General features: G+C 39.7%; 2 protein-coding genes across 3 annotated transcripts in view; one reads left to right on the plus strand and one right to left on the minus strand.

The window, feature by feature from the left end:
• The window catches only part of LOC122069116 (beta-adaptin-like protein A), a 28,208-nt gene extending 11,984 nt beyond the window's left edge, over positions 1-16,224 (plus strand). Inside the window, exons 5-11 of the mRNA XM_042633046.1 lie at positions 3,096-3,324; positions 3,633-3,799; positions 3,947-4,156; positions 4,403-4,513; positions 4,617-4,793; positions 7,243-7,710; positions 15,458-16,224. Of these exons, the coding sequence (XP_042488980.1) occupies positions 3,096-3,324; positions 3,633-3,799; positions 3,947-4,156; positions 4,403-4,513; positions 4,617-4,793; positions 7,243-7,710; positions 15,458-15,751 (1,656 nt within the window). The 3' untranslated portion in view covers positions 15,752-16,224. The remainder of the gene's footprint in view (positions 1-3,095; positions 3,325-3,632; positions 3,800-3,946; positions 4,157-4,402; positions 4,514-4,616; positions 4,794-7,242; positions 7,711-15,457) is intronic.
• Positions 16,225-18,812: 2,588 nt separating this feature from the next.
• LOC122069120 (ESX-3 secretion system protein EccA3) lies at positions 18,813-23,056 on the minus strand. 2 transcript variants are annotated; one of them, XM_042633050.1, is made up of 7 exons: positions 22,673-23,056; positions 21,082-21,192; positions 20,870-20,968; positions 20,631-20,741; positions 20,226-20,529; positions 19,762-19,901; positions 18,813-19,664 (listed from the first exon to the last, which is right to left on the minus strand). In XM_042633050.1, exons 1-7 carry the CDS (start codon positions 22,805-22,807, stop codon positions 19,125-19,127), a joined length of 1,440 nt encoding a protein of 479 aa, XP_042488984.1. In that variant the 5' UTR covers positions 22,808-23,056; the 3' UTR covers positions 18,813-19,124. The 2 variants fall into 2 exon arrangements, with proteins under 2 accessions (XP_042488984.1, XP_042488983.1); XM_042633049.1 differs by having other exon boundaries at positions 22,670-23,055.
• Between the last annotated feature and the right edge of the window lie 3,668 nt (positions 23,057-26,724).

Genomic DNA, 26,724 nt, shown 5'->3' on the forward strand with positions numbered 1-26,724 from the left:
TCTGATAGGTGCACTATGCATTACCTCAGGTTGGAGAGTGACTTCCCGAGTAACAAGAGTCATAACCATTCCAGTCTCATGACTTGTGCGTAAGAATTGCTTGCGGGGAATGGCTAACAACTCCTTTGTGGCCATAGCTACCACCTTCTTCTCAATGTCAATGTCCTTCTGATTTGATCTTAGGGATCTCCGTTGCCGTATTTCAGCTGGCACATTTACTAGATAGAAAGTTGTAGGAACACTCTTCCACATGAAGGTACACAGATTTTTCTTCTCTCCAACCATGGCATCATTGTCATACATCCAGGCATAACCAAGCAATACATTTGTGAGTTTCATTGAGATCACATCATACCAAACTTTCTCTTCATACCGGTAAAGTTTTAGAGGAACTGAGCATCTCTTGTTCACCTCCATGGTATTGCCATTCAGCAGGGATACCTTATAAGGTTGAGGATGTGGGGGTCAGATTTCAAGGTTGTTTTCTTCACAAAGGCTTCAGAGACAATGTTGACACAACTGCCACTATCAATGATAATCTGACAAGTATGTTCACTTGACTTCATACGGCTATAGAATATGTAGTTACATCGCCAATCCTCTCATTTGGTTTCATCCACCAAAATGCAGGTAACAATATGTATTCCATGAGTGCCATCCTCATTAGTGTCTTCCATGTCATAGTTATATCCACCATCATCATCATCCTCTAAAGGGTAGGGGTAAAGAGCTGACTCATCTTCCTCATTGGAGTCTTCAACCTCAGCTACTGCATTAACCCTTTGCTTATGTGGGTAAGACTTAGCAAAGTGTCCTACCTCTTGGCAGTGGAAGCACTGTACCTTATTACTACTAGGGATGGGTGCTTTTCCTTTGTGATCAGCCCGTGGAGGAAAAGTGGACTTTGGGGGTGCTGAGCTACTAGGTTTAGTGGCTGAAAAAATTTTCTTAACCTCCCCAGCTTGAAAACCAAACCTTCTACTTGACTGTGCTATGAGCTCCTCTACTCGTAGGGCATTGTCAAAGCGATCCCTCACTGAGTACACAACAACAACACCAATCCCCCTATTGATTTCAGCTCGCAATCCCAGTCGAAACCGAGATAATAGTTGTCTTTCATTCTCCTTTATGCCTGTGCGAGAATAAAGTGCATCAAACCTGTTCATGTACTCTGCAACAGTCATAGTTTCTTGACAAAGAGAATTCAGCTGGTTTGTATGCGAGCTCTGAAGTTGCGTGGCAAGTATTTGTTAGATAGTTCAAGCTTCATCTCCTCCCAAGTGGTAGGCTCTCTACCACGGTCTTCCAACTCTCGCTCATAAGTCCACCAATCACGAGCCCTTAACTAGCTTAGCACGAGCTAGTTTTATCTTCCGTTCCTGAGGTAAGTCAAAATAGTCATCCAAAACCACTACCCAATCATAGAACAGTTGGGGGTCATGACTTCCATCAAACTCTTTCAAGTCAAGCTTAACCTTTTGCGAGTCTCTTGAGTACCTTTGTTGTACAGGACTTTCATTCTCAAAGTATTCCCTTATATGTTCTTCAAAAGTAGGTTGCTCTACAGGAACCCTTTGTAGTGCTCTCGGATTAGGGACAAGTCTCCTGTTAGCCAACTAAGTTACATTCAGTGGGGCTGCCACTTCAGGTGGTGTATGAGAATCACGGGTATGTGGTTGTGATTGGGTCTCCATAGGCAGCAACCTTACATACAGTTCAATCCGCAAAGCTTGTTGTTCAGCCTTCAGTTCAGTTCTCATATTCTGTAGCATCTCCATAATAGAAACTAGGGAGGGGGTGTTATTCTCAGCCATGCTCTGATACCACTTAATATAGAACTAGATTTGACAAGTCAAACTAGACCCAAACTGCAGGAAAGTTTAAACCAAAGAACAACTAAACAACCATCACAACAATCCACTGCAGACTAGAAGTAAACTGAGAATATAGGATTTAATTCTGACAGCCGAAATCACTAGTTCAGAAACACTGAAGTTAGCTAACAGCCCAAGGAAATTAATGATTCAAATCACCCAATTAAAAGACCAACAGTAGGTTATATAACCCAGCAGCCCTTCTACAAGACAGATAAAAAACCAGAACTCAATTCTGGGCAGAGAACACTATCGGCCAGAATTGAAGAAAATCCCATAATAAATAAACCCATGGTCTGATCAGCCTAAAATTGGGATCGAGTTCCCTTCTGGGTGAGACTAACACTCAACCAAAATTATGGGGCCATCGGATGGCCAGAACTCCCAAAACAGATAGGTCGGCAGAAGAGAAAACAGAGAACCTCAACCCAGAAAATCAGTAGACAGATTAGAGCACTTACCTGACTGGTAGAATGAAATTAAGAACAATAAGGAAACCAGAAAATATGAAGATCCACTCGGACTTCTCACCGCAGAGTGTCAATTGGATCAGACACCAGTCCCTAGACCTTGATCAGAGACGAGGAAAACCATAGAAGCCAGCGGCAGCAGCAACAAGTATTTTTTTTCATAAAACAAAATCGTGGGCTGTAGTGTGCCCTCTCCTTTATTTATAATAATGATGGGGGGTAGTGTTTACAAAATAGAAACTTAAAAACTTCTAATTATTGACTTACTAAACTACTAACTTGTAGTTACTAAAACTGGAAATTGTAAACAACTGAAATTAGAAACTAATTTAAGACTTGAAAATGGAAACTAAATTAGGACTAATTAACTAAAAACCCCATTAGTAGCCCAAATTGATAAGCCACTTGGGTCGACCCTATTCATCCCCCTAGAATAGACCTTCGGTGCCTTTGGTGCTGCATCACAGAGGTTCTGCTTTCTTGGTTTACAATATCTATTTGCACATATTTGTTCTTGAACCCTCCTCCTGACCATAAAATTTTAGTTTGTCATGTCATTTACCATTTTAGGTTTCCAATGTATTAATGTTCTGGTTTATAAAAAAGAAATTCCATTTACTTTTGACAGATGCTCAACCGCTTGCCTCATTTTAATCTCTGTTTTCATGGTTGATGTTGCATCTTATCCTTTGGAAATTTATGCTTGAAGTATTATGATTCATGACATTGCCATTCTTTAATTGTTTTTTAGGTATATGAACGCATCAAAGCCCCTCTACTAACCCTAGTTAGCTCTGGAAGTCAAGAACAGTCTTATGCTGTGTTAAGCCACCTGCATCTGTTGGTGATGCGTGCACCAATGCTGTTTTCTTCAGACTACAAACACTTCTATTGCCAGTACAATGAACCATCTTATGTTAAGAAGTTGAAGCTTGAAATGTTGACTGCAGTGGCGAATGAGAGCAACACGTATGAAATTGGTAAGCAAATAGTCATTTAAAATCTGACTTTTGAAACTTCATTTGTATGAAATTGGGAAGCAAATAATCATATTTCAAACCTGAGTTTTGAAGCATCGTTTGTAATATTTGGTGCTGGCCACTTTGGTGGTTTTTAAATTTAACTTTATTAGTTTTCAGTTCCTCCTTGGTGACCCCATTTTTTCAAGTTTCATTTTGTTTAAAGTTTTCACTTCACTTTGGTGATGACTCCTGTGGTCACAGGCATTATTCTTCCTTGATTTATTTTCATCTATGACCACTGCATGACCTTATTGGGTCCATTTCAGTGACGGAATTATGTGAATATGCTGCAAATGTTGATGTGCCCATTGCAAGAGAGTCAATTCGAGCAGTTGGGAAAATAGCACTTCAGCAGTATGATGTGAATGCAATTGTTGACAGGCTTCTTCAGTTTCTGGAGATGGAAAAGGACTATGTGACTGCAGAAACACTGGTGATTATTTTTCTCTGCACATTCTGAGTAAATAATCTATTCAGCATGATCATATTGCCCACCTAATAAGGGGGTGAAAATATCATAAACATACATGGACTTGGCAAAAGTTGATGCGAGTTCTTGTTTACTTGTCTTTGTTTGCAGGTGCTTGTGAAGGATCTTCTAAGAAAATATCCTCAATGGAGTCATGATTGTATTGCTGTTGTTGGGAATATTAGCAGCAAAAATGTGCAAGAGCCCAAAGCCAAGGCAGCTCTTATATGGATGTTGGGGGAGTATTCTCAGGACATGCTTGATGCTCCTTATATTTTGGAAAGTCTTATTGAAAATTGGGATGATGAGCATTCTGCGGAGGTAATTGAATCTGATGCAGTAAACCTAATAGCACTTTGACTCTCTGTGGCACTGCTACTGTTTTTGGTTTTGTTTTTGTTTTTGTTTTTGTTTCCCCACACTAAGTTTGGCAGACGCTTTTTGTTGTCAGATCAATTTCACAAACAAAAACCATATAGTTGTTGTATTGGAATTTGGTTCTCTTCAATGTCTACATCACATTTTTTGCTTCATCTATGTTTAATTGGTCAATGATTTTGGTGCCAGGTTCGCTTACATCTTCTCACTGCAATACTGAAGTGTTTCTTTAAGAGGCCACCTGAGACTCAAAAAGCTTTGGGGGCTGCATTAGCTGCAGGTCTTGCTGATTCTCACCAGGTGTGGTTCTATTCATACATTATTTCCATGAGCTGAACAATTCACAAATATTATGGTGGGTAGTTTCATCATGAATATTCTATTAACTGTTCTCTGATTTCAGGATGTTCATGATCGAGCCTTATTCTACTACAGGCTTTTGCAATACAATGTATCCGTGGCAGAAAGTGTGGTGAACCCTCCCAAGCAAGCTGTTTCAGTTTTTGCTGATACTCAGAGTAGTGAAATCAAAGATCGGATATTTGATGAATTCAACAGCCTTTCTGTCATATACCAGAAGGTGCCTTGGCTTTTCTTATTACGCTAGTTGAGTGATTTTACTTACTAACAGCTCACCCTTTTTTTTATCTTTGATGATCGTTAGTTCGTTACCCATGTTTATGGTTTGGTTGTCACTTTTCACCTTTGATTCTGCTTTTTTGTTGGGAACCATTGAAAAGGAGAAATTCAGAAATTATGCATCTCTGGTTGATTTTTTTTTTAAGCCTGATGATCAAAATTCCTTCACTTCCATAAATATGATAATTATTGGAAACTGAACTGTTACTTTCGTGTGACAAAATCTATGGTGATGGCTTGATTTCTTTCTAGTATCTTACTTGACATCTGGTACTGCTAATCTGCTGTAAACACAAAAAATCCTTTTTTCCTGTCACTTTTTCCCCTGCTATGAGAGGCTATAGATCCTAATTACTAAAAAAAAAAAAAAAATCATTAATTATGGCCTTGCCACAAAAGCATTTTTTACATCAAATAAATTACATTTGGTTCATGAAGTATTGCACTTCCCTTTCAAGCTTTGAAAAAAATATATTTTCTTCTTGTGCTTATTTATCCTTCTATGGCTACCCAGGGATTAATTGACTAGTTGTTATAGCCTTATAGGAGCAGATGTTGAACAACTATCACAAAGCCTTCAATTCGGAGTAGCTCCTCCACCCTCAGTTGATTTGGGATTCTGTTATGGGCAACCTATAAGGAGGAAGTGTGGGATTCATGACTGAAAGAGTGGAGAAGAAATTGGCTGCTTGGAAGGGTCAATACTTAACCAATATGCGCAAACTTACACTAATCAAGGCTGCATTGGGATAGGAACTCTGTGATCATAAACTTCACATTGTTGACGTGGCTAAGGAGAAAGGGAGGTTCATAATGTAGATGCATTTTACCCAAAAAAAATAGAAATATGTAGATGCATTACTTCCTCTCCTCTGATAAAATTTTGTTCTTTGAATAGCGTTGGAGATTTAGTTCTGAAATCAATAGCTTATGGAGGGGTCACAAGCTCCATGGCACCATTTATGGCAGGGGATTATGGTGGCCAATGGTCTTTTTAAACAGCTAGGGGCATACCTAAAATGATTATGGGAGAAGTTGTGAGGAATGACATTCGCGGTTTAGGCATTGTACCAAGTATGATCTCAGATAAAGCCTATTGGAGAGCACGGATCCGTGTGGCCGACCCTATTTAGCTGAGATTCTCATCTTGCTGGGCTGTGTTCTGTCTCCTCTTACTTTGCTACTTTCCTTTTTCACTTCTCACTCTTCATATTGCTTTTTTCATCATTCATCTATCAGTGTTATTAATATGTCTGGATCCATGTAGCTGACCTCATTAAGTTGGGATAAGGCTCAGTTTGTTGTTGTTGTTGAATGGTTTTTTTAAAACAGCACATCAAAATCTAAGTTGGTGACAATACTCAAAAACCAAGTCAATCCTTTTTATGTATAATCAAACAGCCAGCTAAGTTTCCTAGGCTGGCACATCATCCCAATCAGCCAAATTACACCCCCCCCCCCATAAGCTGAGAAACTAGACCAGAATATTCATATGGCTAGATGGCCCTAGATCCAATTTCCTGGTCCCTGTGTAACGGAGAGAAAATGTCATGTTCTTCCTTTTGGTAAGGGAAGCTTGTCGACCTATTGATTGCAGCTTCTCCAGACCTCCAGGAATGCATCATGTATTTGGTCATTGTTTCCTGCAAGAACATAAGTGGTTTGGTCCTTTTGTCACAGGCTTGCATTACTTCCCGTGTTTGGTGGATTTTGTATCATGAAGTTGTTTTATTTGATATTCTGCCTGTTGTGAGAAGACAGACTTATCGTTTGTGATTCACCTGCTAAAAAAATATTTTCTTTTTCATAACAAATTTTTATTTTTAACAGTTCATTTTATTTTATTTTACTCGCTTTTTTTAGCAAGACTCGTTTTCCTTTTGGTGATGGGTCTCATCACCATTTTTCAGATAAATTACTACATTTCAGTTTATCAAAAGGGGGGCGGGGTGGAGAGTAAAATCACCGTTCACTTGTGTATATCCGTAAAAGGATTAACTGCATTTCTTGCATGTAGGATCAGTTATAGCAGCTTTTTCAATGTACATTGTTGTGGTGTGCCGGTTCGTATTGCCAGGGTTTTCCTTCTTGAGTGGATTACTAGCATTCACTGTCCTAGAATGCAGAGGATATTCCCTGGCACAGAACTGTTTCCATTGATGCAATGTCCAGTTTGTGGTCATTTTTCCCAATTAATTTTTTTTTTTTTTGGGGGGGGGGGTGGCGGGATACACTTACATGCTGCTTTGTTATTGAATTCATGTGTTAATAATGTTCTTAGTGACTTCTTAGACTGCCTATGCATACTCTCATCTCTTATGTCAATAAATATTTTAAGGATTTGAAGGTAGAATCACTCCACGCCTAACTGGAGGTTTAAAATGTTGCAGCCTTCTTATATGTTCACTGATAAAGAACACCGGGGGCCATTTGAGTTTTCAGAAGATCTTGGAAGTTTGTCCGTAGGAGTAGAATCAGCTGATACTGTAAGTCCGGCCCAGAGAGTTGAAGCAAGTGACAATGATCTACTGCTAAGCACTTCAGAGAAGGAAGAAAGTAGAGGTCCAAGTAACAATGGCTCTGCATACAGTGCTCCTGTATATGATGGCTCATCTATTTCTATGGCTGCTTCACAGACGCAATCAGTACCAACTTTTCAAAACCAAGCTTTACCAGCATATACTCCACAGGCTATCTTGGCTATTGATGATCTACTTGGTTTAGGTCCTTCAGTGGCTCCAGCACCAGCAGCAGCACCTCCACCTTCACCCCCTCCTTTGAAGCTGAATCCTAAAGCTGTCATAGATCCAAGCACTTTCCAGCGAAAATGGGGTCAACTTTCTGTATCTCTGTCAAAGGTTTGCCTTGTGTTTCATGTTTTTGTTATCTTTACTTTGTATTTCTGTCTTTAAATTTTCTTTTGTTTTGGAAATCTTGTGCCCTACTACTTTTAATAACCATGGTTCTACCCAGATCATTCTCAATTCATGTGATTTGATGATTAGAGGGGTGATACATGCTAGAAAGGCATCCTCTTGCTATACAAGGTTGAAATAGAGCCCCAGAAAGATGTTGGAAACAGTTCAATACCAAGTCATATGCTGTTGATTTGGTGAATTAGGCTTGTGTTGAATAGACAGCAGGCCCTCTTTATTTATAATAAGGGAGAGAGCATTCTAGAATAGGTTCAAGGACTAAAATACCTTCTATGACTATAATACCTATTGAAACCATATTACAATTTACAACACTCTCTCAAGTTGGTGCATAGATATCAAACATGTCCAACTTGCTAATAATAGGACAAAAAATTTTACTACTCAGCCCCTTAGTGAACACATTAGCTAACTGGGCACCCGATTGAACAAAAGGGACATAACTAACTCTTTGTTCCCACTTCTCCTTGATGAAGTGATGATTGATCTTGACATGCTTCGTTTGATCATGTTGCACAGGATTATGGGCAATTGTGATTGCAGATTTACTGTCACAATATAGACATATAGGCAACTCAACTGGAACACACAGATCTTGAAGGAGACTCTGGAGCCAAAGAAGCTCAGAAATACCATGGGCCATGGCCCAAAACTCCTCTTCTGCACTTGACCACTCAACTAAGATTGTTTCTTGCTCCGCCAAGTAACAAGATTGCCTCCAATGAAGGTGCAGTACCCGAAAGTAGATCTTCTCTCGTTTGGACAACCAGCCCAGTCAACATAAGTGAAGGCTTCGACACGCAAGTGGCTATGTGGAGAGAAAAGAACTCCTTTACCAGGAGCAGCCTTCAAGTATCTCAGAAAATGTTATGCTACCTCTAATGTGATGAGTGAAAATCATGCACATACTAAGTGACCAACTTAACCACAAAGGCTATGTTTGGCCTAGTGTGAGAGAGATATATCAGTTGTCCTACCAGTCTCTGATAACTGCCCTTGTCAGCTAGTTCTCCATCTTTATCCTTAAAGATGAGTAATGCGGGGCTGGTGGGCCCCAAGGATTCCCAATCCGATTGGATGTGGGCCCACTTAAACACTTACAAGCCAAGTACTAGAATCAGTGGCAATTGGTAAATTAAATGGAATGGCACAATTGTAATTAAAGTAGAATCTTTAATGGAGTGGCAAGCTAGTAAATAAAGGGACTCTTGAAAGGGTAGCTGATGGGACATGAAGGGAAATAAGATTCATTGAGAATTGACAAACTAGGAAACAAAGTTAAAATAGGGGACAAAGTATATTAAAAGGGAAAGAGTAGGGGTAATTTGGGAAATGCAAGGAATAAACATAAGTGGGCAAGAATCGTGGGTTAGAGAGGGTTGTCTTCAACCTTGTAAGTTTCAGCCATGGCAAGAGGCGGAAACCAATAGAATGATAGGAAGAACTCCCTCACCTTTGGCCTGCTGGACTTGAGATTTCAGGTGTAGGCTCCTACTCCAAAGCCCTACCATATGCATGCTTTAATAGATCCAATAATCAGCAACCCAGGGAGATTTAACCCTCTGGAACCAGACCTGGGCGGTACCTGTAGTTATCCTTAGTTGCAGTTTTTACTTCTCTCAATAGGGATGGTATTATGGCAAGAATCTCTAAGGGTTTGGTTGCCCGGGGAAGGGCTACCTTCGACTCAAAGCTCGGAACCAATCGGTAACATTCACAGGTTCAGCAAGCTTTCCTTTTGTGACTGATGTTACTGTCTAGAAACAGAGGATGGGAGAATAAACCAAAAACGAGGAAAGAAGAGAAGTAAAGATGAGATAACGAGGTAGAGAGAGACCGCAGGGAAGAGGAAGAAAGGGGGCAGGGAGGGTGAACGCACCAAGAGGGAAGAAGGGGGTTTTCTCACAGAGAAGGGGAGAGGAAGAGAGAGAAAAAAAAACGAGATGGAAGAGAAGAAGAAGAAGAAGGGGGGATTGTCTCGCTAGAGAAGGAGAAGATCGTAAGGGGGGGGGGGAAGAGAAGCAGCCACGCAGGCAGTAATCTTAATTTTTTTTCAATAATCAACTAAAATTATTGTGGCCCATGGCCTTACATAAGTAGGAAAAGAATTACTAAAAAAGAAAATACTAAATATGAAATTGATCTAACATAGAAGAAGCTTCCTAATTTAAAATATAATAGAAACACAATAAACTAAAATTGAGAATTTCTACTTACCTAATAACTACCCCAAAATAGCCTAAAATAAAAAATAACAAATATCCTCAAAATAAAATAAAATCCTAGAATATTCTATTAACCTTGAACCCAAATCAGTAACTTGGAACCCAAATTAGATCTGGGTCTTGGTCCGGGTTTTGGAGCTGGTTTGGGTCGATCCATTGGAGCGTTGCTGCATCAATGAGAGTTAGGCTTAAGAAGGGTTTTGGTTGGCTTACAACGCATCATTTCTATGTCTGACAACAAATCAAGAGTATACTTCCGTTGAGAGAGTACCTTGAGCTGAATGAGACACTTTGATGCCAAGAAAGTATCTTAGCTTACCCAAGTCTTTAATTTCAATTTTGTGTCAGTTTTAATCTTCTATATAAGTTTGTAAGGGGCACAACATTGAACACGAATTTATTAATGAAATAAAAAAAAAAAAAAAAAAAAGATGGCTTATGTTATTGTACTGTGGGATGCAGTTGGGTGAGATGCCCATTCACTAGTCCTTCTTCCCCTTCGCAACCCTCCATTGAATTCTCTTTCATTTCTTATTTTCCTTTTATTTGTTTGCTGTGAGAGTGTTTGAGAGCTAGAACCAAGCCTATTGGAGGACATCTTCTCTATTCAGCCAGAATTCTAGATCCTGCTTGGGATTAGGATCACTTGTGATCCAATCTTACATCAATCAGTCCCATTCCATCTGCCTTTTATTTGATAGCGAATATCCATTTGCAGCCCATAGGTTTCTTCCTAAAAGGGAGTGGCACCAAATCTTACATATCATTCTTCCCAAGAGCCCTCATTTCTTTATACATTGCGTCTTCCCACCTAGAATTAGATGAAGTGTCCTACCAGTTTTGATGGATGGAGACAGATGATTAAGAAAAAAAACAAAAGCATGGAAGGAGGGAGAAAGGCTATCACATGACACAACATTAGAGATGAGATGTTGAGTGCAATTCCTATGGGGCTTAAAAATAGCAATTGTTAAGACAAGACTAGGATCATTAGAAGGAGATGACTCACTAGATGGAGATAGATTTGGGTCTGGAGGCAACGACTGGTTGGGCATAGGTAGAGTCGACTTGCTTATGCCGAGTACGAACATACACCTTTAAAGGTTGCGGCTCCCCCTAGACTAGAATCTGTTCCTATTCCTAACTTGTCACACCTTCCTCAAGCTCAATGTCAACATCCAATGGTGGATAATCAAAGGAAAATGCACAGCTTCCCGTAATGTAGGTCCCCCTAAAGAGGTGTAGGAGATGGATAATATGCTTTAAACTCATGGAAGACAACATCTATAGTGAAATCATCCGTTGAGAGAGAGGATGATAATATTTATACCCCTTTTGAGTAGCGGAATACCCAAGAAAAATACATTGAAGCCCTCTGGATCAAGCTTCCCATGTGGGTGATGATTATGAGCAAACACAACGCTTCCAAAAACCTTGGGTGCACAACAAACAAAGAGGTACCCATAAGAACGTCAACAGGGCAATGGGATCACATGTGAAGGCATCCGATTGATAAGGTAAGCTACTAGGAGAATAACCTCACTCCAGTACTATCTAGGAATATTCGTCTTAAACATGAGAGACTGTGCCACTTCCAAGAGATAACGATTCTTGTGCTCAACCATGCCATTATGAGTAGGAGTATCCACGCAACTTGTTTGATGCAGCATTCCATGATTAGGCAAATACACGTTTGAAGGACTCGTCAAAGTACTCCTTCCCATTGTCAGTGCAAAGGATCTTAACCTTAGCATCTACCATCTTATGGAACAACTGGAAACATGCAAACACATCGTACTTCTGACGTACTGAGTAGTTCCAAGTAGTGCGGCGGTAGCAATCAATGAAAGTTACAAACCACCGATAACTAGATATCAAAACACATCAGGCAGGGCCCCGCACATCTGAATGAGCAAAACCAAAAGGAACTAAACTTCTTTTATTAGAAATAGGATAAACAGATCTAGTTTGCTTGGCAAAGACACAAGCATCACAAAAGAGATCATTTATATTACGTTGCTTAAATAAATCTGGAAAAAGCTTAGTCAGAGTGCCTAAAGGAGGGTGAGCCAGCCGACAGTGCCACTTGTGGATATCAGTTAAGGCGAATGTAGATGAACTTGGGAGAGAAGCCTAAGTAGTCAAAACTGTTGGAGAGCTGTTAAGCAATTATAAACCACAAACTACTTTACCACTGCCAATCGTATGCCCCCTTACCAAGTCTTGAAAGGGACAATGAATGGGAAAGAAGGTTACTTTGCAATTTAAATCTCTAATAAGACTAATATAAAGAAGATAGTAGAAGAATTAGAAACATGTAACACAGAGGAAAGGGACAGCAGGGAAGAGCATTTGATCGAACACTTTCCAGAGACAGAGGAGAGAGAACCATCAACAATTCGAACTTTATTATTACTTGACAAAGGAAATAGCCGACAAATTGGTTATGCGACCCAGTCATATGGTCATTGCCACCTGAGTTGATTCTCCAGGGAACGGATACAACCGAGGCACAATGACTACCGAAAGAAATACCTGGCTGATTAGGATTGGGATCGGATGACACTGGCAGGGATGCAGCTGTTGCGGCAGAGTGTGTGGATGAAGAGGACGAAGACTCAAGCTTGGTCATCAGAAGACGAAGGATCCGTAACTCTTCCTGAGATAGTGATGGATCGGCAGGTACATTATCAGAGTAGTGTGATTAGCAGTGGCTTGATTGGATCGACCTTGTCCATGACCTCGATTATTATTAGGTCGCCCATGCAATTTCCAGCAATGGTCCCTGGTATGGCGTTCCTTAATCGCACTTCATAGTCTCTTTAATAGATGCAGATCAATCATTGGTACAAGAAGAGTCTAGATGATGTGGTGTAGCTGAGTCAGAGTATAGACTAATCAGCCCTGAGATACAAGGAGAAGCATGGCAGTGCGGCGAGTATCCTCTGACTATACCATGGCATAAGCTTGCTTATGGGATGGAAAGGGATCACGATTTAGGACATGAGCCTGAATCAGATCAAATTCAACATTGAGGCCAGCAAGGTAATCATAGACTCAGAGCTTGTCCTCCCTCTTCTTGAACGCAATTGCACATGTAGTACAAGTAGCAGCAAACTCTTCATAGACATCTAACTCTTGCCACATACCTCGTAATGTCGAATAATACTGGATAGGGACAACTCCTTCTGTTTGGTCTCATGGAAATTTTTTTTGGGTTCATAACATGTGCATCATTGCCAACTTGTGAATAACTCTCGTCTCCTTGGAAGTCTTCCATATCTTGGCCGCAATTTCAAGCAAGAGATAGCCCCGGGCTATGGTAGGATCTATGAAGTTGATAAGATAAGACATGACGAGGAAGCTGTCTGTATCCCATTTCTTCTGAGTAGAATCAGTCACAGTAGACTTGATGGTTTCCCCTGTAAGGTAGCCAAAGTAGCCACAGGAACCAATAACAAGGAAGCACGAACGAGACCACATAAGGTATTGCGATGGAGCTGATAGGGAACAAAGGAATATCACGATGATTAATTCAGACATGGTTCCTGATCACATCCGAGTCTCAGAAAAATTACCTTAGAACATGTAAAAAATAGCCAAAATCTTCAAACTCTGCATACCAGACTCTGGAGATACATCAAGAACCAGAACAACCTGAGAGGAGATTTTGATCATCTCCAGAGAGTGACAGGCTCTCGGTGAGAAAATTGCACCACCATGGGAAAGGTGGTGATGGAGGCTGTCAGTCTAGGGTTTAGGCGTTAGGGTTAGGATCTCGATGTCGATCCTAGCTCTAATACCATGTTGAATTGGTGAATTAGGCTTGTGTTGAATAAATATGAGGCCCTCTTTATTTATAATAAGGGAGAGAACATTATAGAATAGGTACAAGGACTAAAATACCCCTTGAACCCAAATTACAATATATACAATTCTGACATATAAATGCATCATAGTTGTCAGTGTCTAGGGCCTCTAGGAACTTCTCTCTTTCTCGCCCTATCGACTTCGCCAAAAGTTCCTTCTGTTCCTTCCTATTTTGATTGTGGAAATAACCTCTTCTTTTGATTGTGGAAATAACCTCTTCTTTTGATTGTAAGACCTTGTCCTCCCCTTACTATGTCATTTTCATCTGTGGTTGGGAAAGAAAAAATTTCGACCAAAGGTTGTTGGCTTGATTCAAGGTGACCAAGGAGCCTGGACATCTGGGCGTTGCCTAGGCTGACAACTATGAACTGCATTTTGACTGGCTCTGGTGGCTGTAGGCACTACAGTTCCTGAATTCTAGTGCATTCATCCGTGTGATTGCTTAGTGACATTTATGTAATTTGACTTTAATTTTATCTTGTTGCGGTTAGATAACATATGGAAGTTCTATTCGGTTTCAGTTTTAGAACTCAATTAGGAGTCTTTTTATTCTTACTTATATGCTTCCATGTAATCCCATTAGAGAATAGATTGTAAATAAGAGAAAAACTGAAACTGAAAGAGTCAAGAGAAAGACGTGTATGAAGTAAGATGAACTGGAGAGGGGAAGGGTTTAAGGTCACTGGGGCCTGGGGTGAGACTGGGTCTCTTTGAACCAATTGACGAGGTTTTGTTTTGTAAATTAGATTTCCTTTTTCGTTTCTTTAAATTAGAAAATCTATTTTCTTAGGAGTTGGAGCCAACTTACAAGATAGAGATGTGTTTCCGAACTTGGACTGGGGGGCGGGTTTGCACAGAAGGGAGGGGCGGGAAGGCAGGGGTATGGGGAGGATGGTGAGGGTGGGTTAAGTTGTAGAAGGGTGTAGGGGCAGGTGGGGTCGCAGGAAGAAGAAGAAGGTGACAGGGCGGGTGGAGTTGCAGGAAGAATAAGAAGGGGATGTGGTGGATGGGGTTGTAGGAAGGAGGAGGAGGGGGTTCGTACATGTCTTTCTAATTAAAAGACGAAAAGATGCTCATACCCTTTGATTTTGAGACTTATGAACTCGAGTTTATTAGTCTCCGCATAAATGACCAAAACTGAGTTTTTGGCCAAAACACATAAATGGGTCAGGACCTATATGTGGTTTTGGTGTTTTTTCAAAATTTTTTTTTAATAGAAACAAGTTCCATAAATGATACCAAACGCAACCAAAAATGTTTTTATGATTAAAAAAAATAATAATAAATAAAAATAATAATAATAATACCAAAGAGAGCCTAAATACTGTAGAAGAAGAAATAGTAAAACAGTATCACTGAATTTCCCACTCCCACCACCCCTTCTCTTGGGAGTTGTAATACCTTTGAACTAGTTCAGTTTAGAGTTGATGGGAGCTTGATTCAAGTACTTAAGTTTTATGAACTCCAGAAACACAGCCAATACCTTCAATATATAAATATATATATATATATATTGATGCAGAGTTTCTTCACATAATCATTCCATTTTATACATAAATTTATCATATGTGCAGGAAATTTCCATGGGCTCCAAAGGAGCTGCAGCTTTGACAACACCTCAAGTCCTCCTCCGGCACATGCAGGGCCATTCCATCCAGTGCATTGCCTCAGGTGGTCAAGCTCCAAACTTCAAGTTTTTCTTCTATGCACAAAAAGCAGAGGAACCTGCAGCATTCTATCTGGTGGAGTGTGTGGTCAATACTTTTTCATCCAAGGCACAGATAAAGTTTAAAGCTGAAGATCAAAGCACAAACCATGCTTTCAGTGCTTTGTTTCAGTCAGCCCTGTCCACATTGGGTATGTCGTGACCGTTCTTCTTCTTCTTCTTCGTCTTCTTACCCTTCAATTTTCTCCTCCCTTCCTCTGGCTTCTGTGGAGAGTAGACTCTCTCATTGCTGGGTATTTCCAGTTCTGTCAATCACATGTCAGTTGATGCAATTGCTTTCTCTTGAAAAACCCTGAGCCCTTCTTTAAGTGATACCAAGTGAGTAAAAAAAGAGTGATGGATATTTCTGTAGTAAAAAAAAAAAAAATTGATGTAGATGTGAGGGTCCATCAATAAGAATGATACACATGAATTTTGGCTTTTGATCTTTCTCGCCCACTTCATTGTTCCAAACATTTCCTTATGATATGTATCAATAGATGGTCTTCTTCTTGCTGCAGAGATTTCCATTCTTTGTGCTTGTGCAGAACAAACCCGATTCATCCGGTCTATTTATGCAAAATTTTGGTCCATGTATACTCTTATAAATATTGAAATTGATCTCTGATTACGATATAACTGGGTTCATACACACTTGCATATTAGCAGAACTCATGGAGAAGCATATTCTGAACTTAGAATTCTTGGACTCCTTCACAGCACATTGACACAACGGGTTGTTTCTCGCATTGGTTGAACCGCTGGGTGTTGATTTATCCGGGGCCAGGTTTAGTGGTTGGCTGTCTGAACCGTCCTTTTGCTGACCCATTGGTTGACCCAGAATTTATCCAAAGCTCTGTGGGATCATTTGTCAGAAAAGGTAGATAATTCAAATGATCCGATTTAGAACACTGTTTCAAAGGGTGTCATGGGATTTTGGGGGCTTTGGTTCAAATGCCATAAGATTAGCATATCAGCCTTTCCATTAGATAGTGGGATATGGTGGATTAACCCATATGTGTGTATTGCCTTCGTCGACAGCAACTTATAGCTCTCCCTGCAAGGGGATGGGATCTTCCTCCAACTTATCTTTTATTCATTCATGAAAACTCCTATCAATACGTTACAAACCTTTCGCCCGTGCCCGATACCAATGCCAATACCTGTTTGATCTTGTATCAGTGGAACAGTTGTTACTGGGAGTAAATCTGTCAAAAAATGATCTTTTAATCAAAATTAAAACCAAAACTGTTCGATGCAGCCCAATGCGGCCGATTTGTATTGGGCTGTGTTTAGTATGCATTCCCATTCTAAGAATGCACATTCTCATTCTCACAACACAGAATGCATTCTTAGATGAGAATGAGAACATTGTCTGGATGTATATTTGCTAAAAGTGAGTTCTTGACTATAGAATTCTAAGTTCTACCATAAAAAAGAGGCTTATAGAATTCTCAGGCATTTCATCAAACACCTGATGGGCAAAATTTTGTAAGGTATATAATAAGGATTAATTACATTGCAAAAAAAAAAAAAAAAAAAAAAAACCCAGAAAGCAAACCAGAGAACCATAGATTCCAATCCCATTTTTAATTCTTTTTTGAAAGATTAACATGGGTTTTCTTGTTCATCCGCTACTCTCTTGGTAATTGTAATTTAATCAAATCAAACTGTTTGAAGAGTCGAACGACGTTGAAATTAATTGTCACAATTCAGAATTGGGCAGAGAGGAGTTGCTACAAATAGAGGCTAGCACGGTGAAGAATTATTGATTTCTCCTATAGGAGTTCTACATTAGGGCATAGAACGCAATCTGGAAGCTCAAAATCATTGGAAGCCTGAATTTCATCAATTCGTCTACCAGAAGAGGGTGATTTCTACGTCGAGCATTCATTGGATCTGAAAACCTTACAAATTAGGGCAGAGAATGCAATCTAGAAGGATGACAGGCTCTGGTCTGTGCTGTGATTGTTGTGCAAAAAACAGAGTTGATCAGTCGACCCATCATCATTGAAGCTCATATAGCTGCCTTGCTCATCATATTAATGTTCTACATCGCAGCTAATAGGGTTGATCAGTTAGAGTCGAGGGCCAACACTGTCATTGGACAGGAACTCATTGTTAAGACGATGGCAAAGGTGAAGGTAGCTAGAGGAAGAGGGAGTCATGGTTGGTGAACCAGAGTTGGGTTGCGTAGCTGTCGGAACTGAGGTTGGACTCGAAGACGTGAAACACACTTTTTATTTAGAACAAACCCAACTTTAGAATGTGAAATGGGATTTTCTTGCGTTCCAGAACGAGGACCGTTCTGGACCCCATCTAGGAATCTAGAATTGGAATGCACACCAAACGACACTGTTTACATTCTAGAATGCATTCTTGGTCTGGAATGCATTCCAAGAATGCATACCAAACGCAGCCTTGGTATCCGGCCAAGAACGACACAATCTCGGTACCGTTTTTTTAAAAGCATGGTTATAAGTAGACTAGTAGAGTTCGTAAACAGACCCTGTTTTGAACTAAAATTCCTCATTGAAAAATCTATTGAAGATACATTTTAAAACTTGGATCTGCGAGTAGGATCGGCCTTTATTGATAGATTGGAATTGGCTGGAAATTGGAGAGAATGGGTCCAGATCGATTAGAACCCTCGAAAATGAAATTGGGCAGGGGAGAGAGATTTTTAAATTTTTTTTGAGTTTCTTATTCAAATGTCTTGTAGATTTAACAGTAAGTGGTAATTTTTATTGATCTTCTGTGTTTTTAGTGATTAACAGAAAGAGAAAAGGGATAACAAAAATAAAATCTTTATGCATTCATGGCTGATAAAAACAACCATTCACACAATTAGGGTTAATCTGTATCTTCGATTTGAATATGTATCTTTCGCGGATTCTGATCCAATTAAAAATCATGATTAAAGCGGAAGTAGGGGCAACTTGATTTTGCATAGAACATTTGTAGTGTTAGGGAGCAATAGAGGCTTAAACCCAATAAGAATAATTAGATTATTGCCTCTTCGACCATAATAAACAACCAAGGTCCACTACATCTATTCTAATTTTAAGTTGGAAGGTGTGAACGTGTGAATCTGCCAACATAAGAATCTGGTTGTATATCCCATATTGAGGAAACAGAAACCGTTGGAATGGATCATTTCTTACTCATAATCATGTTCATGCTCATAAAAATAGAGAAAAATAGAGGAAAAGAACACAATCTCCTAGGCAAATGGAAATTTTTTGCATATTATTCATATCCCCAAATGTTTTTGAGATGGATCACTTCTTACTCCAATTTTGCATATTTTTACATCCGAAAAAACAGTAGGAATGGACCACTTCTAACTCCAATTATCCATCTCCTATCTAATTCAAGAACAGACCTGGGGCAAAACAATCGCTTGCTTCTTAGACTTGAAGCCAGTGAATATATCAAAAACCAAAATGGATCATGAAGGCAACAACAGTAAGCCAACAATTATCACCAAGTTGTGAGATGATTCTATAAATCCTATTCAATGACTCGATCCCCACTCACTGAGATAGTAGTGACCTGAGGCCAGCTTCTAGGTCTTCTAGGGTGATTGTTTGTAGCTCATCTGCATCTGCACAGTCAAAATCAAGCCTAAGATCTAAATTCTCTCTAGAGTTGGCTAGCAATGGATCTATTAAGCCTCCATTCATCTCCTTTCGCTGCTTCTCTGTTGTTCCTCTCTCTATCAGATCAGCAATGGCATCTACACTACAGGATGGGTGCAACTTGAATCCATACAGTGGACTGTTTTCTTCTTGATTCTTCATCTTCAAATGGAGGATCTGGGCCAGTTCTTCAGAACTGAAGTCAACAAACAGGAAGAATTTGGTCACCCTTCTGCAGAAGCCTTCATTTGAGGAGATTACGCGCTTCATTGGCTCACTGTAGCCAGCAAATATAACCACTACTTTTCCACTGTCCATGACAGACATAATCTCCTCCAAGGCTTCCAACCCATAGTCCTTATCATCAGCCTTCTGCATGGGTATCAGCCGATAGGCTTCATCCACAAAGAGGATTCCTCCCTCAGCTTCTTTGATCTGTGCACATAAAGCTTTATCAGGTTCTTTGTCACACTAACAACCTTGCATCAGTTGCCAGAATGAAATAGAATAGAGGTAAAGGAATACAATGTACCTTTCTTCTAGTCTTGGGTCCTGTATGCCCAACAAATTCTCCAACCAAATCAGTCCTCTGCACTTCTGTTACTTTGTCAGTAGGTAAAATTCCCACCATATGGAGTAGTCTCCCAAGAATTCGAGCAACTAATGTTTTACCTGATAAACAAAAGTTCGCCCAACACAATAAGCAGGAATAAAATCAAATTAAGATTTGATAAATACAAGTCCCATGTTATAAGTTGTTGAAAAGGGCACTGGTCAAGTCAACTATGAAATCATAAAATTCAATCAGTTGTGATGAGGTTTGAAAGTGGAACTAAAGCTAATATCTAAAGCCCAAGGGGTTTCCTGAACAGATGGAAGAGATTAGATTTGAAGGACTTAAACAATGCTTTTCTAGTTCTCAACACAAACCTTTCCCAAACTTGAGATTTAGCATTATACAGTCTCATTAACAGAAATGGTGTGTTCATCAATTACCTGTTCCAGGATTTCCAAGGAATGCCATATGAGGGGGCTTCCGTGTGGCAACCTTGAGCCCAAGGGCTCTCCGCTTCTCATCTAAGAGCATTCCCTTAGCCCACTTCCGTAGTTGTAGCTTGAGATCATGCAACCCCACAAGATTTGTTAATGCCTCTTCAAGTTCAGCCATCTTTGCTTTTGTTTCACCACATGCTTCAATGGCCCTGCGTTTCCTCTGCTCTTCAATATGCCTATGGAGAAGTTCCCGCAACTTCTCACTTCCCGGGCCTTGTGATAGATGATTTAGAGGAGTCATGCCATCCTGTAGAAAACAGGTTTCACCAGATCTTACTTAGGAAATCTATTTTAATATAACTGGTCATTAATCCTTCAACTTTGAGATGTAATGGGAATTGTGCACACATTGTCCTGAACACTGCAATCAGCATTGTACTCGAGCAGTGTCTTCACAGTTAGGCAATCCTCAGCACGGAGCGAGTACCATACTGCAAGGTGCAAGGGAGTCATTCCATTCTGCATAAGTAGGGAAGAAACAACAGAAGACTTTCAGAATGTCTATTCCTCAACACCATCTATCCTCCAACTTCAACTGAAGCAGGATAACAGGAAGCCGGAAAAGAAGAAGAAGAAAAAGAACATACATTGGCTTTAGCCTCCACAAAAGCACCATGATTAAGAAGTAGTTTTGCTGCTTCACTGCATCCATTTTTTGCAGCCATGTGCAATGGGGTTTCCCCATACTGCAGAGCAATTCACAAAATCAAACAATGAGATGTGCACTCTAAGTGAAAAGGAATTCAGTTGATTTCTGCTGACAATTAATATCGGCATAGATCAACATGAATTTACCCACCATATTTTTGGCCTCCAACTCGACCTTTTCTGGTCCTCGCCAATTGAGCAGAAACTTAACTATCTCAACATTATTGTAACCAGCAGAAACATGAAGTGGTGTCTGTGCCATCTGAATTGAAGCAAATGATTAAAAAAAAAAATCACTGGTTAATACTTGTTAAAAAACGTATATAATAATAAGTAAAATTAAGTTCAGTCTCATACGCAGAACTAATGTTACCGGAAAAGGACATGACCATGGGAAACAATAATGATACACCACCTAAATCAGGTGGTTAAGATTGTATAGGGTGGAAGAAGCCCCTGTAAAGATGGGGAAAACCCTGGAAGGATCCTCTGAGAAATGCCCAATTCACCAAAGAAACAGGTTGACTAACAAGGATTCAAAACATGGAATCAGGGATCCTGAATCCTGACCTCAATCAGCTGGAATTGGTTACGAAATAAAAAAACTTAGAATCAGTCCTCAGCTCTGAAAACTCAACAATTCTAGGGTTTTGGACCAAGAATTGGCCATGATGAACCGGCCGGTGCTAGGATCGGTCATGGCCAATCCGATCTGATTTGGATTTTTGAGACAGTGTTGACTACTAAATGGTTCTAAATTCAGATGCCAAACTGGTAGGTACTAATTTCCAGCTAGCAAACTGAGGGTCAAATAAAGACAACTAAAATGATGTTACTTTCCAGCTAGCAAACTGAAGGCTTAAGTGAAGACAAAGGAAATGATAATTTAAAAACCGTTAGGTTGCAATTGTGTCTCTTTCCCTTCATCAGAGGAAAAGAGAATCAACAAAGCTCAACCGGTAAAGTTCTGCAAAAAATGTTCAAACGGGGTACAGAGAACTCAAAAAAACCAGACAATTTATGCTCCGAAAAGGAGAGAGAGTGAACGCATGAAAAGCACACTAGCCCAGTTAAGAGGAAACTGGCGATGCCAAATTCCAATAAAGCAAAACTCAAGAACCTGGAAAGTGGAATAAAAAATTATAAGACCATGGTACTGAATCGCCCATTCGTGAGATATGTTAACACACAATGACTCAGAAATTCAAGCTTCGCAAACAGAAATCTAAATAGAAAAGAAAGTTGCAATTACTCCCAAATTTCAACTTAAAGTGTGAAATCCTAATTCATGAAGGGAAAAGGAGAAGCAAACACAGAAAGATTCAAAGAAATGGAGGAGATCAATGCCAAACACAAAGAAACATACATGAAGTCGATCTTTGTGTGAAAACATCAAACAGGTAATGGCACAAAAGCCATAAGCAAAATAAGTGTAATTGCAACCCAGTTAATCAAAACCACAAATGCATCCAAAAGCACAGGAAATTCTCAGAGCACAATTCATAACAGAAAGGGTAACAAGAAAGAAAATAAACAAGGATAAACACAAAACAAAAACCCATTTCCGATCCTTCCCTCCAGTGACCCGTACATAAAGGGCACATTCCAGAGAAGAAAAGAAGCATGTATTGAAAATTCGAGGGAGTAATATCACAAGATTCGTGTTTTACTTCGTCCACCCTTAAAGACAAAACGGAAACTAAACAAGTCCATCAGAGAGAAAGATGAAAAGACATTACGACAGCATTTCGATCGTTGAGAAGCGATGGGTTCTCCTGAATCTTCTTCTGAAAGCCGACGAAATCTCCCGACTGCGCACAGCCATGGATAGTTGTGGGTTTCGCAGATCTTGCACGTTGATCATGAGGCACCGGCATCTCTCTCTCTCTCTCTGGACAAATACACAGATGGGAAAAGCCGGAGTGAGAGAATTCCAACTTCCAAGTGAAGAGAAGGAAGAATTCTCTTTCTCGTATCGTATCTGGCGGTTCCTGATCAGAAAATTTGCTTTTGCTCAGCAACTCCGCCTCGCCCGGTTGACGGTTTCGTCAAAATCCAACAAAGAAATGAAGACTCAATGTGACGGCTGTCCGAGGCTATAATTTGCTCGTCGCTCTATACATTTGTGTAGGACCGAGTTTTCCTTCCTCCAAGGTGAGGAGAATCTCTTGTAGGGAGGCCCGAGATCGATCCGATCATTTACTAAAACTCGGTTCGAGCTAGGGCTGACAGCGGGTAGGTTCGGCCTGATTTTGGTCTGGGTTGAATCAATTTCCGTGTGGGAATGGTGAAACTGAAACCAAACCAATGAGAAAATTCTGGTTTGGGGCGGTTTGGTTTTGATTTCTTGGTTTGATTTCTTGTTTCCATTTTTTGTTTGGTTTGGGTTAGATTTTCTATACAAAACTATGCAAAAAACTTGGGTTTTTAATGAATTTTGGACATTTTCAGTTTCTTACTAATTTATTTCGAATTTAATTTAGGTTTTGAGTTGATTTCGGTTTGGTTTTGGGTTCATTCGGTTTTCAGTGCGGTGCGGTTTGATTTGTTAATGGGGTTACAATCTCTCAAACCAAAATCAGCCCAATAAACCTTCAACTTGGTTTGTCTGAGTTCAATCGACTCGATCTGAGGCAATTTTACCAGTTCGATTTAGGTATTGACATGGTGACACCCCTAGTTGTCGGGTCAAAACAGTGACAACCCACTAGCTTAAGACTGATTGAATACTATGAGTCTATGACTGACCAATAATTGATCATTTATATCTTGATTAGTGACATCCCTAGGGGTGTTACATCCAGAGAAAACCAATTAAACCCAATTGAAACCTACTAGTGTTGACTGTGTGACATCCCTTGTCTCTTGGATCCAACCCTTTGATTCGACTGAGGAAATGTTTCGTAACTCCATGAATTGGAGCAAGAGATGATGAGATTCATTGTTCTAGTGTTCCAGTCATAATTGTTATATCATCGAGGATAAAGAGATTATTTGATATAGTACACAACAACATTAGAACAACTCTCAATCTCTAATGAAGCAGCAGAGATTGAGAGATTGAGAGCTCTCATCCATCTACCTCCCACCATAAGGTCTGGAACTCAATCCCTTCTACTATCTGGAAGCATATTTGGAGAAGCAAGACACTGCCAAAAATTAGATCTTTCTTATGGAAGGCATGCGCTCAAGGCCTTGCAACAGGTGAGGGATTTGAAATCCGAGAACTCCCCTTTGACCCTTCTTGTCTCAGATGTGGTGCCTCTCTAGGCTGTCCCTTCTCTAGAGGTGATGCATGAGTTTGATAACCCATCTATTCTTCCATGGATTCAGAGTTGGAGCTCTCTATTTGAAATGGGAAAGGCCACTACTAACCGGGTAATAAGCCATCTTTCTTTTATTTGTTGGTACCTTTGGAAGGTGAGGAATGCTTTGATTTTAATCGCAAGAATTGGAGTCCAGCAGATGTTATCAACCAAGCAGCCACTACACATAATGAATTCTATCAGGTTCATGGAAACTAGACTCATTCACAGTTGGGTACTTCAACCCTATCTCCCCCTCCTACCTGGTTACCCCCTCCTGTGGGTGTTTTCAAGGTAAACTGCGATGCAACACTATCTCATGATGAAACAATGAGTGGAGTGGCATTTGTCGGAATTCCTCTGGTAGACCCCTTTTGTAGCTTCAAATCCATCATTACAAGAGAGGCTTTGGCAATCAAGAAATGGTTGCTATTTGCAGTTGAAAAAGACCGTTGGAAAATTGTTGTCAAATCGGATAACAAGGAGTTTATCACCTCCCTTCATAATCATACTACTCCAATATTGGAGGTGCTCCCCATTTATCAGGGTATTCTCTACTTATCATCTTGGCTTCAAGAATGCTCATTTTCTTTTGTTTCAAGGGAACAAAACTATGTTGTTGACTCCCTTGCCCAGAAAGCCTTATCCTAACGGCTGAGATAGTTTGGCCATTATCCACTCTTTGGCTTTTCGAGCTATGTAACTCTGAAAAACCTTGGCTTCAGGTTCTTTCCATTTAATAATCTTCTTAAAAAATAATAATAAATAAAAAAAGACCATCTCACACAACTCTCTCCTCCTTGGCATCTGGACCTCTTGCATAACCTCCCATGCTTCCATTGGCTTGGCGTGTAAATGCCATTATACATTGGTGGCATGTAGATCTCCTACCCTTAAATTTAACTCAATCATGGTCACATCACCTCCACTGGTTAAAGAATAACATAGTCCTTTTCCTACATCCCATGGAAGATGTTATGATTGGGCAATTGCCATTTGCTTGGAATGCACTTTCCAGGGATTATCAAATGATTAGGAACTCTAATGGTCTGTACAAATATGGTTGAAACACTTAGATTTTTTTTCTCCTCTTTATTTATATTAGAACAAAAAAATATTCACGACGAAGGATATCTCTTTTTAGGCTCACTCTTGGCACCTTTATAAAGAAAATTTATTATAAAGAAAGAAGAGAAAATAGCCTCTAAGAAGCAACTTTCATTGGTCATTTTAAACAATTCTCAAGCAACAAAAGCAAAACCACCTGTCATTTCCATTCTATAAAAACTGTTTTTAGGCTCATCCATGGAGTTGATGAGTCCATGCAAAATTGGGTTCTAGTATTCATAGGTAAACTGTAAGCATATCTTTTCAAACAAGGACCTTCTCTTCCCCCTGCCTTATTACCCAACCTTGTCTACAATTGCAAGTTTAGGCACTTTTTGACAATGTTCCTAGAAATGCGTTTCTGCGTTTTCCTATTTCCAGAAACGGAGAAACGAAGTATTTGGTAAACATGTTCCGTTTTTCCTGTTTTCAGAAACATAAATTGAAATTTATGAGAATTTATGACAGAAACATAAATTGAAATTTATGAGAATTTATGACACAAGAAACAGAAACATTCGTCCTTCCACGAAACAAAATGACCCCTGCCCGATAAAAAACAGAGCCCTTCCTCCCTCTCTTTTTCTTCTCTCCTGTTGAAACACCACGAAAGGAAAACTAGTAAATGGCTGCACCCTCATATCCTCCTTCACATTCATTACATCCAAGTAATTTGTGGCACATTGAAAAGATGTTTTGGATTATCTTTTTATTTTCTTAATGGACTTACTGCTACTTTGGCATTTTGCGAGTGAGGACAGGGTACGGGAAGAAGTATAGTAGTGATCCCATAATCAATTGTTCAGATCCAAGGTTTAACATCTGTATGAATTCACAATTGAAGGTGAAAGGCTTTATGTGGAATTTGTCAACTGAGTATACAATCAAAAAATTTTAATAGCATGTCTTGGAACAAACAGTAACACATGGAATGCTTCTTTTAGGTGATAGCGTGGGGGAAAATGAAAAGGTCGTTTAACGAACCTCTCTCTCTCTCTCTCTCTCTCTTTTCTTAGGTAATATTCCAATCATTTTCTTATTCCTGATATGTATATTTCGATTATGACATCTATGTTTAGTGGTTTCATGCATTTGGGAAAACATGTTGCCATTTGGAATGCAAGAGTGATTCCCCATTATATATGGAGTTTAAAGCCTCATAATAATTTGTTCATTTAAAACCTTCATATTAGTGATTGTTTGTCCTTAAATAGCAGAATTTCCCAAGCGTGGTCGTATATTGGTTTACAAGTCCACCTCTCTTTGCTAAAAAAAATAAAGTTATCTAGCCAATACATTCAACTTCTTTACTAGAAACCAAAGTTGAAGTGAAAATAAAGTTAAAAAGTTAAAAGTAAATTAAATAAAAGTTTATGTCCATG

This window comes from Macadamia integrifolia, unplaced genomic scaffold, assembly GCF_013358625.1.
Source record: "Macadamia integrifolia cultivar HAES 741 unplaced genomic scaffold, SCU_Mint_v3 scaffold536, whole genome shotgun sequence".
Taxonomy (NCBI): Eukaryota; Viridiplantae; Streptophyta; class Magnoliopsida; order Proteales; family Proteaceae; genus Macadamia; species Macadamia integrifolia.